The 25857-nt window shown below is 46.8% G+C and overlaps 2 protein-coding genes and 1 non-coding gene across 5 annotated transcripts in view; 1 reads left to right on the forward strand and 2 right to left on the reverse strand.

Moving 5' to 3' along the window:
• Nucleotides 1-1484: 1484 nt before the first annotated feature.
• Nucleotides 1485-14368, reverse strand: RS1 (retinoschisin 1). Of its 2 annotated transcripts, XM_066177509.1 has the most exons (7): nucleotides 14302-14368; nucleotides 6786-6794; nucleotides 6319-6344; nucleotides 5897-6002; nucleotides 3082-3223; nucleotides 2748-2943; nucleotides 1485-1637 (listed from the first exon to the last, which is right to left on the reverse strand). In XM_066177509.1, exons 1-7 carry the CDS (start codon nucleotides 14351-14353, stop codon nucleotides 1485-1487), a joined length of 684 nt encoding a protein of 227 aa, XP_066033606.1. In that variant the 5' UTR covers nucleotides 14354-14368. The 2 variants fall into 2 exon arrangements, with proteins under 2 accessions (XP_066033606.1, XP_066033605.1); XM_066177508.1 differs by lacking the exon at nucleotides 6786-6794 and having other exon boundaries at nucleotides 14302-14353.
• Nucleotides 14369-19058: 4690 nt separating this feature from the next.
• TRNAV-UAC (transfer RNA valine (anticodon UAC)) lies at nucleotides 19059-19131 on the reverse strand. Its single transcript has one exon. It is a non-coding gene; the product is annotated as a tRNA-Val (tRNA).
• A 1191-nt stretch (nucleotides 19132-20322) lies between these two features.
• The window catches only part of PPEF1 (protein phosphatase with EF-hand domain 1), a 38395-nt gene continuing 32860 nt past the window's right edge, over nucleotides 20323-25857 (forward strand). Inside the window, exon 1 of one of the 2 annotated variants that reach the window (XM_066176901.1) lies at nucleotides 20323-20335. The gene's annotated coding sequence lies outside the window, so the exon portion shown is untranslated. Of the gene's footprint in view, nucleotides 20336-24187; nucleotides 24292-25857 lie in introns of those variants that run through there. The other variant, XM_066176900.1, reaches the window with a different exon arrangement.

A 25857-nucleotide genomic window follows, 5' to 3' on the forward strand; every position in this document is an offset into this window, starting at 1 on the left:
CAAGCTCCGTGGATCTTCTCAATAGAGCTTGCCTTGACTGTTCAGCATTACGAGAACCACCCAGTGATTTCTTACTAAGAAAATGTGTCCCTAGACCAGTTTGTGGATAGGCAAAAATCCTACCCATGGATGAGGAGGTGGGAGGGAAGCAAGGGAGTGCTGGTGTATAGCAATCATCTCAGCAGATGGGAATTGGTCTTTTCTACATCTCTGTAGACTTCATACTGTTGGTTAGCGGAGCAGCTTTCAGACTTGCCAGAAGAGTTTATTTCCCTGACAGCTATTATTTGTCTCTACATACAGGAATAAAACAAGGCAGAAACATCTGCTCTCACAAATGAATGTGATGAATTGCACAGCCATCCAAAGGCTTTTCTCATGTGTTTGGTCACACCTCATTTGTTTTTAGTCTTATCTGTACTCCCGCCCTGCACAGCGAGCATTCACCTCTGTGCCCACAGGAATAAGGTGAGGACAGGAGGGGCAGACAGGCTGCCTCAGTGGCACAGCCTTTATGCCCCTCCTCTCTTCCCTGAGACCATTCAAGTTCTGATGCTGTGAATCTTTGGGATGGATGCATAGATTGTTAGAAAACAGGGAAAAGGCCGATGGTGCCTGCCAGGTTTGTTCTAGAGGTGTGTGGGAAGGCAAACCAAAGCCATCCCTCAAGAGCTCCCCACAACCCTCCCTCATGGGAGCTGGGGGGGCTGCAGTTCCCACCTAGACTGTGTTGGGCATCGGCTCCTGGGCTGAGGCAGGGTCATGAACCTTAGTAATTGGGCTGTCATCCCAGCAAGATGGGTCCATCATCAGCATGCCCCAAATTCCTTGGGTGCTAAACACGCACTGGAGGTTGGGCCATGGAGATCAAACAATTAAGAAGAGTGAGTCCCTGTATCTGTGCCCAAACACCCACAGAGAGCAAAGTGCTGGGGTCCCCAAAATGTGTCAGTGCAAAAACAGAGAGGATGCAGAGAGGGTTTGTTCACCTGGTGCTCAAGGCACCAATGTCTGTCCCAAAACCAGCTCAGGCCTGAAGGTTCCTGACACAAGCAAACATGAGGTGATTTGAGAGTGTGACATTCAGATGGGGGCCTTTGTACCAGGGACAGGCCAGACCTGGCCCCGATCCGGCTCGGGGCATGAGGGTGAGGTGTCTGTCCTGGCATTTACCTGCTAATCCAAGCCCTGCCTTTGGACCCCATCTGTATGTATTTCAGTGTTCACAGCACATAGTGATGACCGTTTCCCCAACCTAACACCCAGGGCCAGAAGCACTGCATCTCACAGGATCCAAGCCCCGAACCTTCCTCTTCCCCAGCGTGTGTCCCACAACTCCCCATCAGCTGTATCACCAGGCACGGGGTGAAGTAACATTTTATTCAAGCCAGCCCTTCCCTTTGCAGGCTGGGCGTTTACACGGCAGGAGAGGCGGCGGGGCGAGGCAGGACAGGCGGGCAGACACCCAGGGAGCCCCTCCGGGCTCAGCCGCACTTGCCCAGGCACTCGAGGAGCTCCATGCGGATGGCGATGCGCACATGCCAGCCCAGCGGGATCAGGCGGATGTAGCGCGCCACGATGGGCGGCCGCAGCAGGTTCTGCACCGAGGACGAGCGGTCAGAGTTGCCATAGAAAACCTGTGAAAGGAGGGGTGGGGGGTTAGGGAGCTGGAAGTCCTGTCCCATGAGTTTGGGGTGCCGGTGGAGAGCAGAGGAGGAGGCCCCTTCCCCTCCACCCTCAAAAGATTTTAAGATTAGCCAGACGTAGACAAATTTTGTCACACTGATGCAGTTTTCTAAGTAGGCCATTTCCCCCATCTGTCCTGCACTTTTTATGGCTAGACCAGAAAATCTTATCCCATTCTCATCCCATTCTCTCTCATTTGCCTTCCTGTACCAAGGCACTGCTTGTTTGGAATGAGCATGGTTGACTGGCTCTTTGAAGTTCATGAGCCAGGCTCCTACACAAGCCAATATAGATGAAAAAATATATTTGAGGGCCCTTTCCCCATTCCTTGGCCTGGTTGTCACATCTGCTACCATGACCTGTTTTTTTGGGAAAGCTCAGCATCTCCCCAGAGCTGCAGGAACTTCAGCAAAGCCAGCAGAGCCTCCTATGCTAGAACAGGGCCATTCCCACAGATGGGCATTGAGGATATCTGGGAGGCAGCAGCTGTGACATCTCCCAGCCCAGCTGGATTGCACAAGGATCAGAGGCCACTCTGTAGTATCTCCCCAGTGCAATTTTTTGTTTCAAATCAACCAGTAAGAAGTGCAGCATGAGAATGGTTTGGTGGGTTATGACTTAACTAGTTGCAGATTTGGTGTGAGGAGTTTTTCTGCACCGGGATCACGCACTATCCCTGGACATGGCAATAAAAGAAGTCCCCATGCAGTGCTGAAGCATGGCTGGGGCTGTGAGGCCACAGCTCAGAAAGGGGTTTTGTCATGGAGATGCTGCCTCCTCTGCAATGCCAGCTAATGCCTCTGAGCTTAATCTGGACTCCAGTATGACCTTTAGAAAATATAAGTAATGCATTTTGTCCTTCTGCACTGGTCAGCATGACACACTCTCACCTCAGGGGGACTGGCCCCTCTCTGTGCTGCTTCCTGACGCAGAGTGAGCACCAAGACCCATCCACCCTGCCGCTCCCACAGGATCCCCCTTTAGATGCACCTTCCTCTGAGACCTGTTGTCACCGAACATGCCACCCTTCCACCAGGGGCCAAAGAGCAAAGGTCACTGACCCGGTTGTTCCCGGTTTGGTCCTTGTAGTACACCCAGTTGAGGTTTTCGTCGGTGCGGTACTGTACACTGTACTTGGTCATCCACTCGTCAGCGTCACAGCGCCCTTGTGTCAGGATCCCCGAAATCACCTTCACCTCCTTCAGGTCGATCTGCAGCCACTGGGCAGTGTCCTGGTACTTGGAGAGCCACGCACACCTGGGGGGACACCACCAGCCCCGCTCTGTCCTCCACCGTGCCCTCCCAGGCCGAGCCTCCTGCCCCCACATGGCCAGGGATCCCCAGCCCCACACCCACAGCCCCCAGGACTCCTCAGGGAGGCATTTTTGAACTCACCCAAAGCCTTGGCCGTTGAGGCGGGCCTTGCTGGCTGTCCAGGAGGAGTACCAGCCCGTGTACTGCTCAGGGTTGGAGCAGCTGATCTGGTCTGGGGAGACGGCACCAGACTCAAAGCCCAGGGGCTTGTGGTAGGGACACTCTGCAGAACAAGGGAAAAAACACTTAACGGACAGAAGTGGCTCTGTTTTCTAGGTGTGTTTGCACACATACTGTGAACACCTCCTGGGCTTTCATTGCTCTCTCTTCTCCTGATTAGGATGCTGGGAATGCTCTTACCCCAGACCATAACCTCCCCTGGGACCATAGGGTCTTCATTTCTAACCTTCACTTGTGTTAATTTCTAGATCATCTTTCTCTCTCAAACTTACTAGACTTGTTCTGACAGCAAAATTTTGGGGGAAAGGCTTTATTCAGATGTTGCAGTCTGAATCTCCCTTTTATAAGCATGTGGAAGAAGAGCCTGACTGGATGCATCAACCTGGATCCAGCCTCCAGGCTATCAGCTTTTGCCTGGTTCTTGAGTAATGCTGGGCACTTCTTTTCTTCCTGGGCTTTACCTCCTTCTGCCTCTCCAAGGGCTGTCTTGATTTATGGCTCTGCTTGCATGGCAGAATTGCTGAACTAGCTCTGGGTTATCCCTCCACAAGCATTTTCTGCCATGGGAACCATCTTTGTGTCTGGAGGTGGCCTTCCCTTGTGGAAAACTTGCAGGTGCTCTGGTGCCAGTGAGGTGTCATGCTCAGCCCTGCTGAGGGCTCAGGGATTCCCATCTCAGTTTTTGACTGCAGATGTTCAGGGTAACAATCCTGCCCCCACAACTGTCTTCTGCAATAATGAGAAATTCAACACGACTACCACTGGCTCCAAAACTACTGGAGAAAGAAACACTCATTCATCATTAAAACTTTCTGTGGTGGGTCACCACACAGTGCTCTGGAAGGCAAGGCTTCAGTGATGCTGAGCACCTTCATGCTACCTGGACCTAGTTGCAGGTCTTTTTGTTATCATCTTTTTTCTATGTGAGCAGGCTATCATTGCGTATCAGGCTACACAGAATGAAGGCATTCAAGTGTCACATAGGGATTGCCTAGGCAATCATTTATAGTCAAACATGGGCAGCATTTTCTGATTTGCAGCCTGTGGAACCTCTGGAGTCCCCAAAGGTAATTTTGTCTCTTTCTCCACTTCAGTGTAGTCTGTTTCATGGGTCTCAGCAATAAAGGAGCAAGCAAAACTCTGTGCAGCTTCACTCGTGGGCAAGAGGTTTCCTTGCCTTATCCATGCGTGAGCAACCACCGTGGTGCCTCGTGTTAAAAACAATCAACATATGGGGAGCATCAGTGGATGCCCAGAACCTGGCATGACTTGTGGCCTCCCCAGTGCAACTCCCCAGCACTGCAGCCATGTGGTCAATGTCTCATTAGCAAGCCATACTAGGTCAATATTGCATGCATCAATATCTCATTAACATATCTTGCTCAGCTGGAACCTCATTAACATGTTTTTCCCCATGAAAACATATAGCCACTGTCCCGCCTTCCTCCAGGCATGGAAACATCATGCTTTTCCACCATGTTAAAAGCCTTGCTTCCCTTGTGCAAGAGTGTGGCCCTGTGTGTTTACTATTTGTCAGGCTTATCTCAAACACCACCCAACTTTACTTTTAGCAACACTAATCCGCAGACCACACAACCGTAATGCAATTAGCAGGTCACCTTCTGGTGAGTCCGTTTGTGCCATGCACAGGGACCTGCCGAAACAGACGCCTGGTGCCTGCCCAGCCAAAGCACTTGAACCACTGAACGCTGTTACTGCCAAGCCACAGAAAAGTCATGCAGTGTTTGTGAGGGTAGCTGCTCCCTTTGGCCATGCCAGCTCTGCATGGCTGCTTTGCAAACTGTCTGGGGGCAGCAAGGAATGCCAGACCACACCACATTGGCTGGGCTGGGCTGGGCAAGGGGAATGCAAAGCCCCTCTCTGGGGACAGTGACAGCTGGGAGATACAGTGGAAATGTTCCTCATTCAGGAGAACAAGGGAACTGTCTTCATTACTCAGCTACATAATGTAAATGTGAGAAACACCCCCTCATACCTGGCCTGGCCAGGAAACCCAGTACCACTCCTTGCCCACATGTTCCTTGGCCATGGACAAATCAACCAAACCGGCCACCTTCCCTTCCCTTCCCTTCCCTTCCCTTCCCTTCCCTTCCCTTCCCTTCCCTTCCCTTCCCTTCCCTTCCCTTCCCTTCCCTTCCCTTCCCTTCCCTTCCCTTCCCTTCCCTTCCCTTCCCTTCCCTTCCCTTCCCTTCCCTTCCCTTCCCTTCCCTTCCCTTCCCTTCCCTTCCCTTCCCTTCCCTTCCCTTCCCTTCCCTTCCCTTCCCTTCCCTTCCCATTCTGCAAAGAAAGAATAAACTGTTTTTCTTGATCCCTGGAGAGTCTAGAAGATGTCACAGGCTAAACTGCAGCAAGGGAGAATGAGCCTACGTGGTACAAAAGGTTTCCTGCAGCAAATCCTACATATGGCAGTAGCTGCTCCAGCCAGTTTCTGGCAGCACCAGCAGCAAGAGCTCCAGGGGGAGAGAGACAAATGCCCACTGTCACTGACCAGCATGGGCCACCCTAGGTGACCTCCCCAGGCAGGGGGGCTGCCTCTGCCTGATGGTGCAGGGTCATCCCCTCACCTCACAGTGGTTCAGCTCCACCAGCCCCATCAGCAGCTGGATTTGGAATGTGCCAGCTCTGCAATGCCAGGTGCAAAGGGGAAGTTCCCAAAGGGCACCCGACAAACACAGCTCAAGGCTCCCTCCATTACCTGGCATGCACTCTAAGCCGTTAGTCTCGCTGGACCACACTGAATTAGGGCCTCCTTGGCAATCACATTTGCAAGCCTTGCTGTGCCACAGCTCCAGTCTCTCATCCTAAAGGAAAGGTAAAAAACAAGTGATAAATCAACATAGTCATCAACAATAGTGTCACAAGGCCAAATCTGAATTCTGAACCTTAGACAAATGCTTGTGCCTGTCTGGACTGCTGCACCTTGTCTGAGCCACTTTCCTGTTGCCACCTTAGCATGAAGCACAGAACAACCTGGATCCCTTTGGATTCAGAAGTCAGAGCATGTGCCTGAGCTTGAAGGCCCAGGTGCCATCCCTCCTTCTGCCCCAAGGCACCAGGTCTGGGCAGTGTCAGACCCCAAACATTTACCTGGCAGCTGAACTATCCAGAGAGACTTACCTCTCCTGGGGAGAGGGCCATCACAGCTGGGCAGTGGGCGTGGAGGCAAGGAGAGAGAGAGAGAAATCAGAAACAAAGATGCTGTAGGCAAACATCAGGAAATACAATCAACATTTACTCTTGAGATAGAGACAAGTAAATAGAGGAAGGACTGATGAATCTACCACATTTCCACAAGCTGATTGCTAGGAGAAGGCAGGAGAACATGGGCAGGAGCAGGGCACTGCATGTGCTCACGTCTGTGCTACTCCTCCACTGGGTTTTCCTTCAGACACCTTTGGCATCTCTTCTTCCTGATCAGATACACCTCAATCACCCTGAGGCAAAACACATGGTGGACCCCTCAGTCTGCTTTACAGCTAATTTTGCCCATATCCATTTTTTCTGTCCTTCTGCTCCACACTTTCCCTGTCACATCTTCCCCTTAAAACATTTAAGCCGATGAACTTCAAGGGTGAAATCCTAGCCTGGTGCCGCTGCAGATCCCAAGTGTCTTTGGAGGACATAGGGCACCTCACAAGGTTCTTGGCCTGAGATCACTCCCTCTGGATGTGATGAAGAAAAAAGAAATGTAAATAGGCCTTCCTAATCTGTTTTACAGATGAGATTCCCTTTTTTCTTTCTTAGGGAAAACCAGTAATTGTGGCTAAGGAGGAAGAGACGCTATTTTTGCAACATCTGACCTGTTTTATCTCCTGCCTTTTACTGAGCAATGGATTTTTTATGAGGCTTTTTCCTTAATGAAAAGGCTCTTCTTGCTTAAGTCCAAAGCAGAGTATGTTAATAGCTTTTAGACTGGTAGAATATCTCCCAAACAGCTATGAAAATAAAATAATAAAAAAATAATCCCATGACTGCTGATAACTCATCAACACAAGTCCAATGTCAAACATCAGGTTTTCAAAGATGTAGGGAATCTACAAGTCAGTAAGGAAAAAGTGATTGAGCAGGTAAAAGCAGGAGCCATGAGAAACCTGCCATCCCCAGAGGTTTTGTGAATACGAAAAGACAATTTTTTCACCAAATGAATTAGACTCTGAATTATTCACTGAAATCTAGTTATGATTTATTCATTCATACAGTGCCACTTTGCTGAGCCTAGGAAGCTCCAACTAATGCTGGGAATTTACATCTTACATTACTATAGCAAGTTCCATCTCAAAAGACTCACAAACACAGAGCGATTATAATCAGCTGAAATATAAACTATATACAAAGCTCTGTTTATTACTGAAATGCAACTTCTCCTTGGGTGTGAAAATGAGTCCAAATGTATCAAGAGTCTAAAAGAAAAACCTCCAAAATCAAAATTATAAAGATTTTTTTTAAATTCCTCTCTCTAGCACAGGGATTGTCTCCTGTGCTTCATTGTCCCAGAGTAGCATTTCTGGCATCAGAAACTTACCACATTAACCCACAGCACTGGCCCTGGCAGGAGAATTAAATGCCAATCTACAATAAAAAAATTGTGGCTTCTAGTCAGGCCCAAGAGGGAGGGAGGGATCACCCAGAGCCCAGCATGATCAGGAGGAAAACATGCTTGTACATCTCCGGACATCTTGGAAAGTGTAGACTGGGGGCCCCACACAGCATTGCACTACAGCTTTCCCAGCACAAAATTACCAAGGCAAGCCCTGGGACCCCATTTTGCAATCAGAAAACTAAGGAAGAGGGGCAAACCCAAAGCCACCCCTGTGCTGTGCCACGTGGGGCAAAGAGGTTTGACTTAAACTTGTATGAAGGTGATTTAAGTTAATGCTGTCTGTCAATACAAGAGAAATCAGGATTTTATCACTTACCAAAACCGGACCATCTTTGCCAATATAAGTAATGCAGTGCCTGCCTCTCCTGCCTGCCCTGTGCTGTTTGATGCCAATGCTGGAGAGGCATTGGTATCTGGGGCATGACACCCAGGCTGGCAGGTGTCTCTTCTGCCACCCTGGCCCACAGAGTGGTGTCCTTTCCCAGCAGGACAGGCGCCCTGCTCCAGGACCGCCAGCTGCAAGGGCTTCCTTTTCCTGACATCTGGGGTGGTCCCCCAGCCATCACAGCCTGCTATGTGTTCCCATTGCCCAGCAGTCCCTGGCTCACAGGGCTGCAGCCTTGCCTCCTTCCATCTGCTTAACCACTTTATTTTCATGTTTAGAAAACTGATTTTTGTGGAGAAAACTTTTGTGGGTTTTTGGGTTTTTCTTACGGTGGTTTAATGTACTTTAGCCTGGAAAAGGGGCTGAAAAGGCTTCTTCTGGATCATCAAGTCCAGCCATTAACCTAAGGAAGTTATGTTCCATGACTGTAGTGTGGTAAGGCCTGTTCTTGAGCCACTGCATGCCTGGGGTGGGGAAAGGGGATGTGAGTTACCAGGATGGTGTAGGATATTGTTTTGTGACCATGCTGAGCCCTTCAATAGACCTCCTGACTCCCTCCCTTTGAAAGCCAAGATCCAAACTTAATATGCCCTTGACACATGCAGCTGGAAACTCAACAGCTGTGAATGAAACAACAGGCAAAAAATGAATAGATTTCAGGTGGGTGGATGTATGTTAGCAACAATTCAAGCACCAGGAATAAATCCTCTTCCCCAGGTGACCCAGCATTTTGTGGGTGGCTGCATTCAGCCAGTGGTGCCTGCTCCTGAGCTTCGAGAGTGGCTTTGAGAGCTTTTAGCCTCATCTGCCAGGGGACACCACTGCAAATCTAGAAAGGGTGTGAATTTCAGGCACAAACCTCCTTTTTTCAATGCAATGTTTTATTAGGTCAGTCCCACAGCACACAGTGGTGCAAAGGCAGTGCCAGGGCACAGGTGCTGGCATGCTGCCCCTCTGGCTGTCACAGTTGGGCTGGGCACCTCCACTCCTCACTGCATAACTTGCTGATTTAAACACCTCAAACAGGAGTTCAGCTTCCCCTTTTCCAGCCAGGAGAGGTGAACTGCTGAGGGCTCCCTCCCACAAGGGGCTCAGCCATCCAACTACGGTACAGGGGAGCAGCAGGCTTGGCATGGGGTAAGCATAGCAGTGGGTGGCCAAATGCCCTGCCTGGGCAGTGTAGCCTGATAACCCCTGGCCCTGGGAGAGGCAAGCAAATGAAAGATGCCCTTGCCTGCAGTTGGCCACAAAACATAGTAATTGACATATTGGTGTGTTTACAGCTGTGACAGACCCTGTCCTACAAAGGAAATGAAGAGGAAAGCTGGCTGCCAATAGTCTAAAAATGTGATGGGCAGCATGCTTTCATAGCGAGCATGTTTGCCTTCAAGGAAGGTTACAAAGATAAATGGTAATTGCAGGTCAGACAGAACGAATTGCTGCAATTCAAGGGAGAGTCATAAGGCCTGCGTGGCTGCCAGGGGCTGTTGTTTTAAAAGCACAGGACTGACAAAAACCCCAAAACATTAAAAAGGAAAGAGCTCTATTTACAGCCCCCCCCGGACTTTCAGCAAATCATCAGTTCAGTGAAATAAATTATTATCTGGGTTTGCAAGAGGCAGGGAGATAAGGCATACACCTTTCCTGTCCCTTCATCCCACCTGCAGTGTGGTGTGTCCAGAACACTGCCATGCACAAATGCTATCCCACAGCACAGGATTTAGGGACCAGCGCTTGGGACAAGATCCAGGGGATGATTTTGTTCCAGGGAACCTGTGCCGGTGAGGTTGGGCTGGAGCCCAGGTCCTGAGATGTCTCCACTTGGCACTTGCTGCTGAGCAGGATGAAGGGGAATGATACTCCAGGAACTGGTCCAGGTTTGGGGCAGAAAGAAAAGAGCTGGCAGAGGTAGCCCTGGGGTGCCAGGATGGGGTGTCCTGAGATGGAAGTTGGATAAAGCAGCAGCCACAGCTTAGGGCTACTTGGGAAAAGGGGCAATCAATAGCATGGAAACTCAGCTGCTGGCATTTTAATGACAGGAACAGGTAGCTGTGTTTCTCAGAAAAATTGTAATCATTAGGAATGTGGTTAAACAAGAGAAAGAAAGGAGGAAGACAAGTGTGGGCAGAAGTAACACTGCCAAAGGCTCTGAACAATACAGTAGCCCTGAGGAATCACATTCACTATCCTGACCATAAAGTCACAGCAGCAAGTCATCTTTTAGTGTAGGAATTAATGACAGATATACAAGTATGAGAAAGCACATTTTAAATATGAAAAGAAAGAAATAAAATATAACACAGAATAAATGTCAGTTGTTCAATTTACTGGAGTAAGTTCACATAAACTTGATCATTGCAGGAAAACTATGTGGAAAATGTTAATCTCTTTATTTATTTACTTTATTATACTGGTGTCCTAGAAGCTTCAGCTAAAAAATAGTTGATTTTTTTGTCTCATCTCTGTAAGCAACATCTCAGTTTAACAGTGCTCAGAGAGGTAAAATTACTTTCTCTCCTACCAGTGGAGAGCAATGCCTCCATGATGCAGCAGTGCACAACAAGCAGTCCTGGGCACAGTGGCTCCTTTTGCAGATAGTCACCTGCTTCCCTTCTGGACCTGTGGGCTATGGGGTAGGAGAAAGGAAAACATCTGAAACCCCCCAAAAATACGACTGGAACTGCAGAAAAGCTCCAAAAGGTCACAAACCCGAAAAGCATGGCTGGAATGGGTGGCACTGGTTTTATCATGCTTTCTGAAAGGCTCTCTTTTCCCTGAGCCCCACATTAGGTAGCATCAGGAAGCAGAGTTAGGTAACATCCTCTAAGCAATACAGAGGGTTGAGACACTGAAAAAAGCATTGCAGTGCCTCTGTGCCCATTGGGTGCTAGTTTGTATCTTGCTGTATTATTAACTTAGGCTATTTTTACATCCCAGCCCTGAAAGTCGTGCCAGGCGACTGAGGTGACTCACATCAGGTTGCACCAGCCTCTGGAAGAAGGTGCATTTCGGGAAGCTGCCACATTTGTAGCATTCTCCCCATCTCTCCTTGCCCCTGTGCCAGAGGCAATGGTCCCAGGGGTCCCTGCTGCAGCTGTGGCCGGTCCCCAGGTCCCCTTGGCAAGCACAGCCCCCCTGCCCACACGCTTCGTGATTGCCTTTGTTGATTTTCCCCCGGGGCTTTTTCCATGGCCATGCTAGGCAGGCTCCATGGAGCCGTGTGTTGTGCAAACAGCACCTCTATTTCTAAAAAGCGTGGGCTTTAAATGGCCCGTGGGAGCTGTGCCAGCAGGCAGAGACCTCCAGGACAGTGCAGATCTGTGTCCACCCAAAGACAACGGGAAGCCAGGCTGGTCTGGTGAAAGCAGGGTGCCCATCCAACACCTAAAGTCACACTGGGCCAAATGCTCAGCCTGTTTCTCCTGTAGACTGTGGGCGGTAGATTATTTCTCCTGTAGATGACATTGTGGCCCCAGCAGCAGCCAGCAGGGCACCACCACCCCGGCACACATCAGCCTGCGAGCACTGATCTCTGCTGATCGCTGGCAGCCTCGGTCAGAGCCAGAAAATGAGGGCAAGAGGACATCAAGCTGCAAAGGGGAGGTCTCATGCTTCGTGTTAAGCTTCTCTCTCAGGCTTTTAATTGGCTGTTCTTTTCCTCCCTAGTTTCGTGGGGGATTCTTCACAGTTGTATTATTTTAATTTCTGTTTCATTTTCTTTATTTGAATGATTTTCATTAGGTTTTCCTTTTCATTCTTTTGTATTGTTGTTCATTTAATATTTACTGGTATTTATTTGAAGGCAATAAAAAACATACTGAGGTAATCACAATTGCATCTGTTTAATTAATAAATCCATAATTCGTAATTTCTCTTTTTTCATAATGTTTCCACTATTTTTAAAATGTTGTGACAATATTTGAAAAAAGCAAAATTAATTTGAAAAAACCCCCACAAATCTACCTTTCCTCCTTTTTTTCTTAAGAGATGTGTAATTAATTGTCTTTTTTCCCAAAGCACTCCTTAGAAACGTTCGGCATTTTCTGACCTTATTGACATGTTTGTTCCCTCCTGCTTGGAACTACGCAGAACATTGCCTGCATAGTAATTTCATTAGATGCACTGATTACGCCAAAGGGCAGCACTACTAAATATGTTATTTACTGTGATCCAAAGGCATGTTTTCGCCTTTAATTTTTTTTTTTTTTTTTGGGGGGGGGGGGGTGATGGAGGGGGGCTCTTGATTTTTTTTTTTTTTTCAAAGCTAAAAAAAAAACAGGTGAAAAAAGAGAAATGGCCTGTCTTGAATCGCTGAGGTGTGCTTGTCCCTGCAGGTGCAGCGAGCGCGGCCGGAGCAGCGCGGGGCGGGCGCGTCCGTGTCACCCCTGGCCACCTGCGGGGGCCCGGCAGCTGCCGCGGCTCTGGCGGCAGGAGCCCTCCTGCTGCACCATATGCTGCTGCTGCCGCCGCTGTGCCGTGTCCCCAGCGAACACAAGCCCGGCCAAGGCGCGGGTGCTCCTCTAAGCCACTTGCTCTGCCAGGGAAAATAAGCTAAGCAGCTTATCATGGCATCAGTGCACGTAGCTCCCAGGGCTGACCTGGCGGCACCTTCCTGCTGGGAGAGGCAGCAGTGTGAGGGGAAACCTGGGCTGCTCTCTTTTTATCCTCAAGAGAACACTTAGACCGCGAGGCAGAGAAAGCCAGTAAATTAAGAAATACAATAAATTACGAAAATAAATTAAATACCGAAGGAGTGATGCCTGGAAAGTGATCTTGCAACCCATTTTTCACTGCAAGCTCTCCAAAAATATCCTGATGTGTGGGTGTCTATTAAAAGCAAACTGTGTCTGGAATTCAGAGCAAGGTAGATGAACTTATTCCAAGGACTAATTGCAATTATGCCACCCATAGGGGAAAAAATGCTGGAGTCTGTATAAAAAACACTCTTCCTAGAAGCTCAGGCACCAGTAACCTTCTGAAGTGAAACAAAGGAGAGTGAAGAGATAAGGTACAAGGAGAACGTACAAATATTTGCTGGGAGATTAAAAGAAAGACCTATTAATTAGGCAGAGCTGGGTACAGCCAAACATAACAAGATGAAATGAAGGCATGGCTAGTTGAGGAGCACTTATTTTCCTACCCATGAAATTTGGTAGAGCAAATTATTCAATGGAAACAGAGAAAGATAGAAAAAAACAGACATACAAAAACACTGGGAATTCAACACCCACAGGAGAAAAGCTGGACTGTCTGATTAATCTGTTCCTCACCCTGACAGATCATACTTGATTCACACATTCATGTCGGTAGACACTGCCCACCACTTACCAAGAGCAACCCTCAGCCTCATTTAAGAAAAAAGTAGCTTTACCATTGGCTTTGATGAAGCCAGAAATTTAAATATGAACCAGGAAATTATCTCCTTGTTCTCCACAGTTGCGTAAATTAAAATAGAAGAAGATTATGACCCTAAATTTTCTGGCTCCTTCTAGCTCCTTCTTACCTACTTTTGTTTTCTGAAAAATGAATATGAGAAAGCCTCAAAATTGGTAAATACCTTTCCCATTTTCTAGACTTATGAATTGCTTTTTGTTCCAAAAATATCTTTGGAAGTCTTTTCCAGGCCAAAATACCTTGAAAGGCCTTTTTAAAAAAGGCAATCTTCATCAGCAAGGTCTTGCTGCTAGAGAAAATGATCAGTTTTTGATTAATCAGGAGTTTTGATTAATGAAGAACCATTCTTTCATGTTATACTGTACCTCATTTTTCAAATCAGCATTATTATCTACACACTGGCTCAGCTGCACTACAATTTTCTTTGCAAATTCATATTTTGACAAATTATATGGCAATTTTTTTACACTGCAATTATTTTTTTTTTGAAACAGAGTTTTACTACTGAATATTCATAGAGCTGTAAGAATGCTGCTCCCTCATGTACATAAATTACACATCTCCTCCACATTTTGCCTTCCCCCGAATTATGATGTTTCCATGAGAATGTAGAGAAGAGCTTGCTCTGTACCCCACAGCCCCTGGCAGAAGAAAGTGTGGCTGAAACAGGGAACACAAAGAAGGATAACTGAAAGCGCCTCTCAGGAGGCAAAGTGCGTACCTTTGTACCAGAAAAGAAGAGACAGCAGGACGCTCCCCATCTTGAACTGCATCTTTTCCTTCCTCTGTTGTGAATAGCTCCTTAGTGTGCTGCTTGGCTTGATGGGAAGGCATGAGATTAACCTAAGCGCTGCCTAAGCACCTTACTCTCCTCCATTCCCATGATTTTATCAAGCACCATCAAGCCAACCACACAATTGTTACTGTCAAACTCCATCCTAGGGGCTGTGCCATCTGTAACAGTTTTTCAAAGGACACAGGTACTGAGGTACTGATACTCTGAGTGTGAATCTGATTGTACATGCAGACATATGTTCAAATAAACCAGGATATACCTATATATAAACCACATATACTCACCCTACAGAAATGCAGATGCCTAATGCTTGTAGAAGATGTATAGTATATATTGTCTGTTGTATATAGCATGTATTCATTATCTTCCACCCCAAATATATACCTCAACGCTAGCAATGTCTTTCCTAGCAATAGTTGTGTGTAGAAATCTGCCCTGGCCTTACTGCTCTTCCAGTCACCTAATTGCACAGGGCTGAAAACTGCAATTAGTAGATAAAAAAAGCCCAGCATTTTTCAGTTGTTTACTTGCTAGGCTGCAAAAATCTCTAACCAAAAATGTAAACCTCTCTTTGCTAACAGATCTACCTGCAGTATTCTCTCAACTAGCCTACATCAAAGATTTGATTTTAGAATGACTGATTCAAGACAAAAACAGACTGCTAGCGATTCCAGGGGATCTTGCACCTGTTCCTCCAATCTCTGTTGATTATGTGAAATTAGCAGTGAATTTTTAATGGAGGTTTTTGAAAGCAATTGCTTCAGAAGCAGCTTGCTTTGTTTCAAGAGATCTCAGATTTTATGCACTGGGAATAGATTAAGGCACTGCTTAGACTGCATAGGCTGCTGTTGAGTTAAGCCAGTCGTGGCTCTACTCTTCTGGTTTATATTCATTCAAAAATGCTGTGCAAACAAGGATGATGGCTTTTCAAAAACAGCCCCCTGGACAGGATTTATCTCACTTGCTTTTGGATACCCACAAATTTGGAATGCCCTGTAAATTTGCTGTCATCCCACAGCAATCCCACTGCAGTCACACCTCCAGCATCAACACATCCCAGACTCACCAGGATATGTGACATGGATGAGAAGAGTCTCCTGCCAGGGGGGCTCACTGCTTTGCTCAGCCTCAAGGAGTTTAGCCTCCTCAGCCCAACAATTTTCCCACTTCACCCTACCTACATGGAGAGGAGGGCTGTCACAGGCAGACCCCTGTGGCACGGACACGTGCCACAGGCAGAGATATGGCCATTCTGCTTCATGGACCAGGGCCATCTCACCCCAAACACTGGGGGAAAATCAAAGCATGGTAGGGCGAGCAGGTGGGGCAGCTCATCCCAGGCACCAGGAAGGGGGTCATTTTTCTAAGGGCAGGGGGCTGCTCCTGATTTTTTTGCCAGAGGCCTCATGCTCATATGCTCTTCCCATCTTGGGGCAGTGGGACCCACCAGAAAGTCCAGCCAGGAAGTAAAGAAATATGAGACCCATTAAGGGTACCAGGGCAGGCTCTGCGCATCTGCTGCAGAGCAGCTTCTCCCTTCATGCTCTACACGGTATCCTCTTTATCTTGTTCAGTCTAAAATGGACTGCCACAGAGACAGAGACTTCCAGAGCTGTTGAAGACACTATTCCCTATCTATTCCCTCTGCACTGATGAGCAGTTGGTATCTAAATCTCATGGGTTTGAAAATCCCAGCTTAAAAATCCTGAAATACCTTCATCCACATATCTCTTGGAAAACCAGGCCTAAGCTTCAGCCTCTCACCTTATGGTCTTGTAAGGACAGGTCACAGGGAAGGAGAGCTACTCACACAAAGAGAAATCACCTACCATGTTTTAAAGAAAAACAAAACCAAATTCTCTCCCATCACCACATGCAGTTTTAAATTAGCTTGGTTTATGGTCAACCCCACCCTTCACATTTTGATTTTGTGTAAGAAATGCACAGTAGCTCAGGGAACGTGTTCAGAAATAGCACAGCTCTTATCAAAGAATATTTTGTCCAAAGGGATACTCTTAAGACTGGTGGCTGCCCAGTTATAAAACTACCTCCACACAGAAGGAACGGCAGCTTTTGTTTAAAAAATTGTCTGTAGCATTCAAAAAACCAAACTGTTTCACATGAAGATTAGAAGAGCATTAAAGTCTCTATATAAATAACATGCCGTTCAGACAATCTATGTCTAATGGTGTTGATAGTCCTTAATTTTAATAACTGTAAACAGCAAAACCACGCTGCCACTGCAGACAGCATTGCTAAATGAATCAACTAGTTAATTCCTAGCAAGCACAGAAATATTTTCAGGTACAGAAGAAAAAGAAAAAAAAAAAAAGGCCAGTACATAACACAGCACCAGAAATTGCTACATTTGCCCTGTATAAAAAAGAAAAATACCATTTCAAAAAGGATAGAGATTAATTTGGCATTGATTGCAGAACCAAACTGAGACTAGTAAAAATGGCCCAAATTAAGACAGTTTGGTAACATTCCCACTGCTATGTAAAAGAGGAACTGCCTGGGCTCTTTTATCCATATGTTTTCTCCAGCTCTAGCTCATGTCCCATTGGCCCTAAAACATTTGGCTATGTTTTCATAGCCCTCAGGAATCTTGGTGTGTTTTCTTCTGCCAGATTGTGGGAAAAAACACAGAGATCACCCTGCACGGTGGAGATGCTTTTAGTCTGACTGGCAGCATGTGTGTGTGGCCTCGGAGGGGAAGCAGGAGGCAAAGGTACTCGTGTGAGAGAGAAGTGCAACTCCACGTAGCAGTGTCATGTTTCTCCCCAAGTCAGAGTGCCAGACGGCTCAATCGGAGCAGCACGCACAGATCCATGTGTCTGGAAGCGGAACACACACGACGAGCAGTGTCTCAGCAGCAATGTGTGACTGGCACACTTCTGTTCTAGCACAGTAAGAAAATGTAGAAAAAACACATTTATACATGTTTGTGTGAACCACGGACATCTCTCAGAAGCAGGACACTGATGTGCAGAAAGGGCAAGACTGTTGATGTTTTTAGAGCCTGAGTCAGGAGCTGTATCCCCTTCTAATGGACGGAGCTGCAGCAGACTACACACACATTTAAGATATGGCTCTCAGAATAAAACATTCTTTCTACAAGTCTGAAGCGTGATCTTAAGTCATCTTCTGAAAAGGAGATTTTTTCCTAAATGTAAGAAAACATGAGGCAGACCCAGTGCTGGCCACTAGGCCCAGGCCCATCCCCTGTGACTCATGCACTTGGGGGTGCTGTGGCTGTTGACGGCAGGATAGCCATCATGGAATCACCATCCCTATTAGATGGGATGTACCTACACCAAAGGCTTGCATATACCACATTAGGAAAAGTCTAGCTGTGTCTGACTCAGCTTTGAGCCTGTATCCTGGGAGCAGCCAGTCTGAGGAAGACAGCTTACCCCAGATGGGGACCACATTGCTTTGGCTTCACCTCCTGTGGGCTGCGCACACACTGCTGAGCAAACAGGCAGAGGGAGGCCAGACCTGAGTACTTCTGCACAGGCCCTTAGTATCTGTATGGAATTAACGTTACAGCTTTAGCCTGCCAGGTCTCACTGTGGGATGTACGGCTGCTTTCCACCCAGAAAAGCTTTTGCAACCTGGCCCAGGTATCCTTGCATTGGTATGCAATCTCCATCTGCAATCTCTAACTGCAGCTTGCCCATACCCCAGAGTGTTTTTTTAGCGAGTCCAAGCACTGACAAAGATTAATAGTTTTCTCAATATGATGATGATTAAGGTAAGTTTCTTCATAAGTCTCTGATTAAAGTAAGTTAAGCCAATGTTTTCTCTTTAATCTTTAAGATAGGTAAATCACACCTTCCCACTCTCATCCTTCAAAGATACTCAAGAGCTGACTCCGGGTCAGTGGAGCTTAGGGACTATTCTCCTCCTCCGGCAGAGACGTCTTAGCCCCAGCACTCGGCAGGGCTCCCACGCACAGACATGCCGTGCCAGCAGCCATGCCCAGAGGTTACCCTTTTCTAAAGCGTTGCATGTGCAAAATGAGACAACATGTTATAATTCAAAAGTTAAACTGCTCCGAGGCAAGCTGAGATGGCTTTTTCTTTCCCAGTTAATAAATACGATATGCACACTTCAGGGAAAAACAAGAATGCAGTTAACTGTGCTTGCTAGCTGTGTGCTGTGAAAACCGCCGGGCTTTCCCCAGCGCTCAAACACCTCTCCAAACAGAGATGAAAGGACCCATGCTCCAGTCTATCCCGGTAAGATTCCTTGGGGATGCATGGGGCTGCAGACTTCGCCACTGCCTTTGTTCCGCTCCGCTTGGGAGGAGGGACGGGCTGCTGCTTCTCCCCTCTGCTCTCTGTGGTCTCCTCGGTTACCCCTCCGACGGACCATGGTAAGGTGGGGATTCCCCTCCTGCGCTGGCAGGGAAAGGCTCCTCTTGCAGGCGGGCGCTCCCAGGCAAGGCTGCAGCCCGTGGAAGGGATCCCGTGTGACAGGGTCTCCCACTTGAGGCGCCTTTCCGCTTCCCTGGAAACAGTGCTCCGCCCCTGCCGCACGCAGGGCCCGCGCCTTCCGTAACTGCTTATGAGGTTCCCCGTCTTGTGGGCGAAGCAGCTAAACCGAAACTCATCGCGGTAAAAGAAATCATGAAAACCTCAGCGTGAGCCGAGGAAAGAAAAAGACTATTTTGGCGCTGGTTCCACTGGGGCTCGAACCCAGGACCTTCTGCGTGTAAAGCAGACGTGATAACCACTACACTATGGAACCGCCACACTCACCTCCTCGCGCTGTAATGCCCCTATTGACGAGATCTGACCGCGCCTCCCTCCCTGGCTGAGGAGGGAAATCTGGTATTTTCTCTTTAATTGCTGGTTGATTAAAATCAAGTGTAGTAATTAAAAATTACCCTAATGCGTTTTCAGCCCTTCTGATAACTACAGAGGGGCGTGACGGGGGTAAATCAGGTCCAGGTAAGGCTCCTGTGCCGCGGTGTGTTGGGGCAGCGCGGGGCCCCGCTCTGCCCGGCCGCACACGGCGCACAGGAGTGGGTAACGACCCTGGGCGGTGCGGGCCATGGTACAGGGGAGCGCTCCCTTCCCCTGCAAGCACTGAGCCCACGGAACGTGTTCGGTAAATCTTTGCATTCAGCTCCCAACGCCATTGCCACTAACCCCGCTTCGGGAAGGGCTGGCAGCCTTCCTGCGCATCCCACTGCTCCTGAGATAAGCTCGGCCGCTCTGTTCCCCCAGAGCTGGGCTGGAGTGTCACGTTAGGTTGGCCCAAGTGTGGGAAGGGCGGGCTGAGCTCCGGGAGAGCTGCAGCAACACCGCCGCTGCTCCGGGGGAGCCCGGCTGCGCGGATTTCCTCTAAACCGGCCATGGGAAGCGCCTCGCTGCTTACTGCGGGGCGCTTTACCTCTCTTCTTAGCGGGGGAGGGACGTGTAGGTGATTTCCTCGGTACAGGCGGCTGTTTGAAGAACATGAGGCAGTGAGAGGCGGCAGCGCCCGGCTCTTCCCGACCCCCGGAGAGGACGGACAGCTTCCCTCCCGTGTGAGGAGCCCGGGGGCGGCTCACGCTGCGGTCCGCGCCGCCGGCAGGGGGCGCCCCGCGCTCGCCCACCGCCTCAGGCCCCGCTCGGGCCGGGGGCCTGTGCGGGAAACACCTCCGTGAGTTTTGGGTATCCATCCATCCATCCATCCATCCATCCATCCATCCACCCACCCACCACACCCATCCATCCACCCATCCATCCATGGACCTTGTCACCCCTCACACCCCACAGTAATTGCCGTCTTCCCTCTGCTGTGCTTTACCCGCTGTTTGGCACTACTTGCTCTACCTCAGTCCTCACCATACTGCACTTCGCCTCACATCTCAAAGGGAGTGGCTTGTAGGATCACAAAATAAGGCACCTGTACTGTGTTTGCAAGGGAAAAGCTACAAACAGAAGTTATTATTTGGAATATAAAGGTAAGTTTGGGAGAGTTCAGAAGTGTGGTGCTTGTAAGCCAAACAGTGTATTGTTTGTAGCTAAATAGCATAGTTGACATGACTTTTGAAATTAATAATATTTTGCTGAAGCAGCAGATTTGTTTACTCTAAGTAGAAAATGTTGTCCTTTTTTCATTAAAATTAGTTTAACAAGTATTAGATGAAAATAGAGATGAAGATGATTATTTCCAAAGACTTGATGACCCCTTACCACGTATGTGGTTGCACTTAGTAGTTGGTAGATTCCATTATTTTAAAAACAATTTAAAACATTTTTCAAATCCTTTTACACACTGATCATTAGTGTGTGAGTCAAATCTGTGTGCTCTCCTGACCTGGAGAGCCTGATTTGTCCTGGAGAGCCTCATTTAGAGGCTTTACCCCTTTGGCACAGTCTGGTAGGCCTGAGGCATCAGGATGTAGGGTTTGCACTGTGTGCGGAGCTTCTGGCTCACCAGACCAACAAAATGCACATCAAGCTTTTGTTAGGCAATTCTTATGCCCATTCCTTTCTCCTCATACTGCTTTACTAAGATCTGTCAAACCCTGAGTGCTGTAGATAGATAGCTATCATTTCTATAAGCTGCAAGTGGAGGTTGAAGCTAGCGTCAGGGAGACTGAGTTGTGCAAATTAGGTCATTAGTCATTGCTTCCCAGAATAATCTGCATTCATCTGATAATTTGGGAAACTTTCTTTTAAAAAAATTGTTCTCATTTTTCACAGAGAGTATCCTGGTTGTTTCATAGTGTTCTGGTCTAGTTTCTTGGTCTTTGGGAGCTTTGAGGCCCTACCACTGCCTTTTTTTCATATTTCTGATTTGGTGTGCTTTTTGCCAAGGATGCTAGTTTTGATGTCTTTTATTCACCTTCTCACCCAGAATTGTCAGTGGGGGGACATTTCTTTTTGTGTTCACACAAATTAACCTACTTCTAATGTGTGAGCACAGATTTCTGTCATCTCACTGACTGAGTCAGAGTTTAAATTTGTTCTGGACATTAATTTCTCTCTTCATATTTTTGTATTAGTTTTGTTGGGGTTTGTTTTTTTTTTTTTTTTTTTTTTTTTTTTGTTTGTTTGTTTGTTTGGTGTTTGTTTGGGTTTTTTTTCTTTGATTTGCCATCCAAGTTTCTCAGTCAGGGATTTTTCCCCTGGCTAGTACTTTAAAATACTTTGCTGGGTCATATAAAAATACTTCTTCAAGCTTGGTAGGGCAAGAGGGAAACCATGGTCAGAGCTTAGAAGGAGCACATTCCCCTTCAACTATGATTATCGTCATCCTTTTTGAAAAATATCAGTTACATCACTTTGTAGTGGGTGCTTCTGAGAAATAAGCCTGAAGCAGAATTTGAATTATGTATGTGGAATGCCTGCATGAAGACTTGCTTGGGAGGTTAATGTTTCCAAAGTATTTGGAAAACAGACTATGTGCTATTACATCAAGAAGGGCTGCTTTTAGAGGGATGCCCTGATTTCTACACTAGCACCATCACTGGGTTTTTTCTTGTCATGCTAGACTGCTCAATCATATATTGTCAAGATTTTCTGGCCTACTTTCTGTTGCAGCTGTTGATGCGAAAAGTCTATTCAGCATATTAAGAGTGTGTGTGATACATGACTGCTGAGCAAAAAAGCAGTTGTATGTGTGACCTTGTTGATGGGGTTCTCTTTGCCCTTTGTAGAAAGGAAAATGGTGTTGTCTCCCTGGACTTGAACAGGAAAGGTTAATTTGGAAAGGACATTCGTGTTTCCTCAAGTTGCATGTTATTGTGATCCCCACAAGTAACTGGAGAGGTGGCTCAGTCCAGCAACACTGACTCTATCAGGCTGCTTGGTCATGTCAGATCACTGAGACAGAAAACATGTCCTAAAGAACCTAACTGCTAAGGTTATCCCTCTCCTACTGATCTTGGATGAGATGTTTCTGATGGATTTATTGGAAATTGGAGCAAACCTCTTGTTTTGCAGAGATCTTGGTAAATGCCAATATAGATGAGCTTATCAGGTACAGTAAATGTTTATAAATAATGTGTATCCCAAGAGTGCAGTGGAAAGAGGTTGTGATGTATTTTTGCTTGCATGCATTTTGGCAGAGCAGTGTGATCATACATAAAAGATTAGCCGCTGTAACTCAGATCAGGGAGAGTGCATCCTGCCAGAAAAAACAAACATCAAAACTGTTCTGGGTCATGCAGAGTAATTGTGCTTGGTATGCTTTCCATTTACTGTCTTGTCTCGCAGGACAGGAACAACTTTGAAAGTGGAAGCTTGTGTCTGGGACTCCAGAATCTCAGAGGACTAGCTCAGTCAATCAAATGCCTTCTGCTTTGCTGGTTTGGCATTTTAAATATCTTTTGCACCTTAATAAAAGTCTGTTTCAAAAGGGAATTTGATCACTCTGTCCTTCAGAAGGATGGTTGATGCCTTCAGAACTGTCACCACACTGATGGCAAAAAATTTCTGAAAATAGCATGTTGTGGTATTATTAGACCTTTGGGGAGGGGCAGGAGGATGAAGATATTACTTTGTCTCTATTCTCAGAAATCTTTTTGTTTCTATCCAGTCCTGGTGGGGCTCCATCACCTGGAGAGGCTTCAGAGCAAGGGCGCAGTGATCTTCACCCTGTGCATGTGCACATGGAGCTTTCTCCCAGCTCATTTCACACAGCTTTATGGCCTGTGTCCTCTTCATTCCCGCAGGCCCTGCCCTGACCCCACAGAAATGGCTGCCGTGCTCTGTTCCATCACTGCACAGCAGCAAGCGACACCTCCCTGGCTTTTGGAGTGGGGCAAAGGTGGCCTGATGAGCATAATGTGCTGATGAGGACTGGGCCCAAGGCTGTAGTGGTGATATGACACTATCATGCTTCTACAGACACCTCCTAGTTTCCAGTGGTTTGGCAGGGAGTATGTTCGCGTCTCTGTGCTATCCATACACTGCCAGTGGAGCAGATTCCTCAGGGGCTGTTGTGTGAGCAGTGGGCAGTAACAAATCACCATGATGGCTCTGCCCCTTCCCTGGGCATCCTGTGCAGTTCCTGAGGGTCGGCATGGCCAGGAGTTGGGTCAGAGCTGTGGGACATGCTGCTGGGGGTCAAGATTTGATTTCAAATCATGGCTTTCTGACTGCAGCAAGGCTGCCGTGTTCTCAGCTTCTCCAGTCCCTCCCCAGCAGTCACAAAGATGAGCCAAAACATGAACTGAGCCCCCGGAATTCCAGTCACACATTTATGGGGAGAACATTGGCATGTATGAAGAAATGAAGGCATCAGCACAGTGCTTCCCAACACAAGATCTGAGTGTTTCATACTTGTGCCATTATCTGGGTTTGACTGAGTGATTTGGAGGGCACTTATATCACTTGCATGCAGGTGAAATGCCTTGTAGTAAATTCAGTATTTCTTTCCTTAAGGGCTTTCATAACCATGCCAGTCACGTCAGATAACCAAATAACCTGGACAGCCTTCTGTTTTTTTCTGGTGTGCTAGATCTGCTAAAATGCAAATCATTGCCTCAACACAGCAGAAAGGCCAAAAGAGATCATGTGACTTCAGATGCGAGGCAGATAACTTCAGCCCATCCCTTCCTCTGCCTGAGATTCAGGAGGCATGGTGACAAAACAGCTCTTCAACACGGAAACAGCACAGCTGGAGGGCTGCAGCCATGAGCTTTCACATCAGGCTGGACGATGAAAGCAGCATTTCCCCCTGACTGTTTCTGAAGAGCAGCATTCAAGAAATTTCCCCTCGGGAAGCTGTATAAATAGGTGGAGAGCAAGTGCATTGCAGCTCCTGAGCTCCAGCGCCCCAGAGAGAATTGGAGCACCTGTTCTGCAGAGCTGCGCCCCTCAGGGGTTGCTTTCTCTTAAAAAAAAAGAATCTCCTAAAGGTACTTATGTACAAAAAATCTCGGTATTGCTGAAGCAGAAGGAAAAAAAGGTAATATCTTTTGGTGGGATATATGTGTGTGTATATATATATATTTAGCTCAGTTTTAAAGAGCAGATTGACAAAATGACAGATGTATGTGGCATTATTTATGATTTTACCATGAGTAGAATCACTGTGCTTCAAACTTCAATGTTTGACCTGGACAGAATCGGTTATCCAGAACTTCTGAGTACAGATGAGATCAAATAGGTTTGAGACTACTGTATTTCATGTATTTTTTGTTTTAGGAAATATAATTTTTATTATATTTTGAACCTTGTTCTGATGCTTAAATTTTATGAAAACCACACTGAAGCATGAATTTACTTTTAAACTGGCTCAGATTTCAACACATTTATTCCGAAGATTTACTTTTTCAGGATGTCATTAAGACCCTGCTCGTTAACTGCAGGACAGTATCTGATACAGCTTTTTGCTTAAAGGGTGTTAACTTTTATGTTTCAATTGGGTTCAGTTCACTAGAACCAAAATTGCTTCAGGATTTTCAGTTTTCCCCGTGTTGCCTAAAGGAATCTCCCCCTAGAGGCGTTTAACATTTCTGGAAAGTGATATGATGGGTTTGCTTATTCTACAAGGTGAAGAAGAATGTGTACCCCATTTGTCCACTTGTATTTGCTACTCTTCCTCTTTTTTAAAAAAATCTGCCTAAAGTCTTGCTGCACAAAAAAAAGAGGTTGCTTGCTTTGTTTGTTTATTTTCTAAACAACAACAACAAAATCAAAATGTAAATTACCTTTTATTGATTATAAATAACATGAACTGGTATTCTCCCACCATTTTTTCTACAGATTCTCTTTGGGTTTTCTTTCAGTTCCTGAGCTCAGGGATTGCTTGAATTATCTACATGTTCACACCTTTGCTACTCTTGCTTTTATTTCTTTTTGCAGTGCATTTTTTAGCTCAGGCATATGAGTCCACCTTAAATCTTCATCCTATTCTCTTTCATATTTTGCTGGCTTTCTGGTATCTTGCTAACATTTGGCCAGCACTCAACCCACCACATGCATCCTATTCCTTATTGATTCCTGGCCCCAACAGAGGTCTATCAATATGGCCACTTAGAGCAATCATTCCATCAGCTCTATACTGAGCTTAGCCTTGCTTCTCTGAGCAGGATGAAGAAATTATCTGTTGAGAAAAAGCCTTTCTCATTTCTGACTTTCACATATCACTGAAAATCACTTAATAGAAATGTTAGTTTGTTCCATGGATGTAAAATGATGGAGACCTAATCACATATTGATTTGTCTATGTTTGATGTTCTCATATCAACGCCGTGGCAGATCAGATTCGGTGTTGGTGTCAAAATTACAGCTCCAGTGCCATAGCCAGGTTCCATTTCACTCTGCTAGTTGACAGTAACCGCTTCATCCTATTTTCTGCAGGGTGGGTCTTTTAGCTAATGAAATCTTCAACTCATCTCCAGATTCCCATCCTTGACAACCCCAACAAGACAGTTCGGGACACCTGTCCTTCTGCAGGTCCTGGCCTGAGTGTTGTGATTTAATGTCTGGGTTCTCTTCTCTAGGGTATTTTAGTCTTTCCAGCTTCATT

The sequence above is a fragment of the Chamaea fasciata genome, unplaced genomic scaffold (assembly GCF_029207755.1).
Source record: "Chamaea fasciata isolate MVZ Bird 193981 ecotype frontalis unplaced genomic scaffold, bChaFas1.0.hap1 SCAF_2, whole genome shotgun sequence".
Classification (NCBI taxonomy): Eukaryota; Metazoa; Chordata; class Aves; order Passeriformes; family Sylviidae; genus Chamaea; species Chamaea fasciata.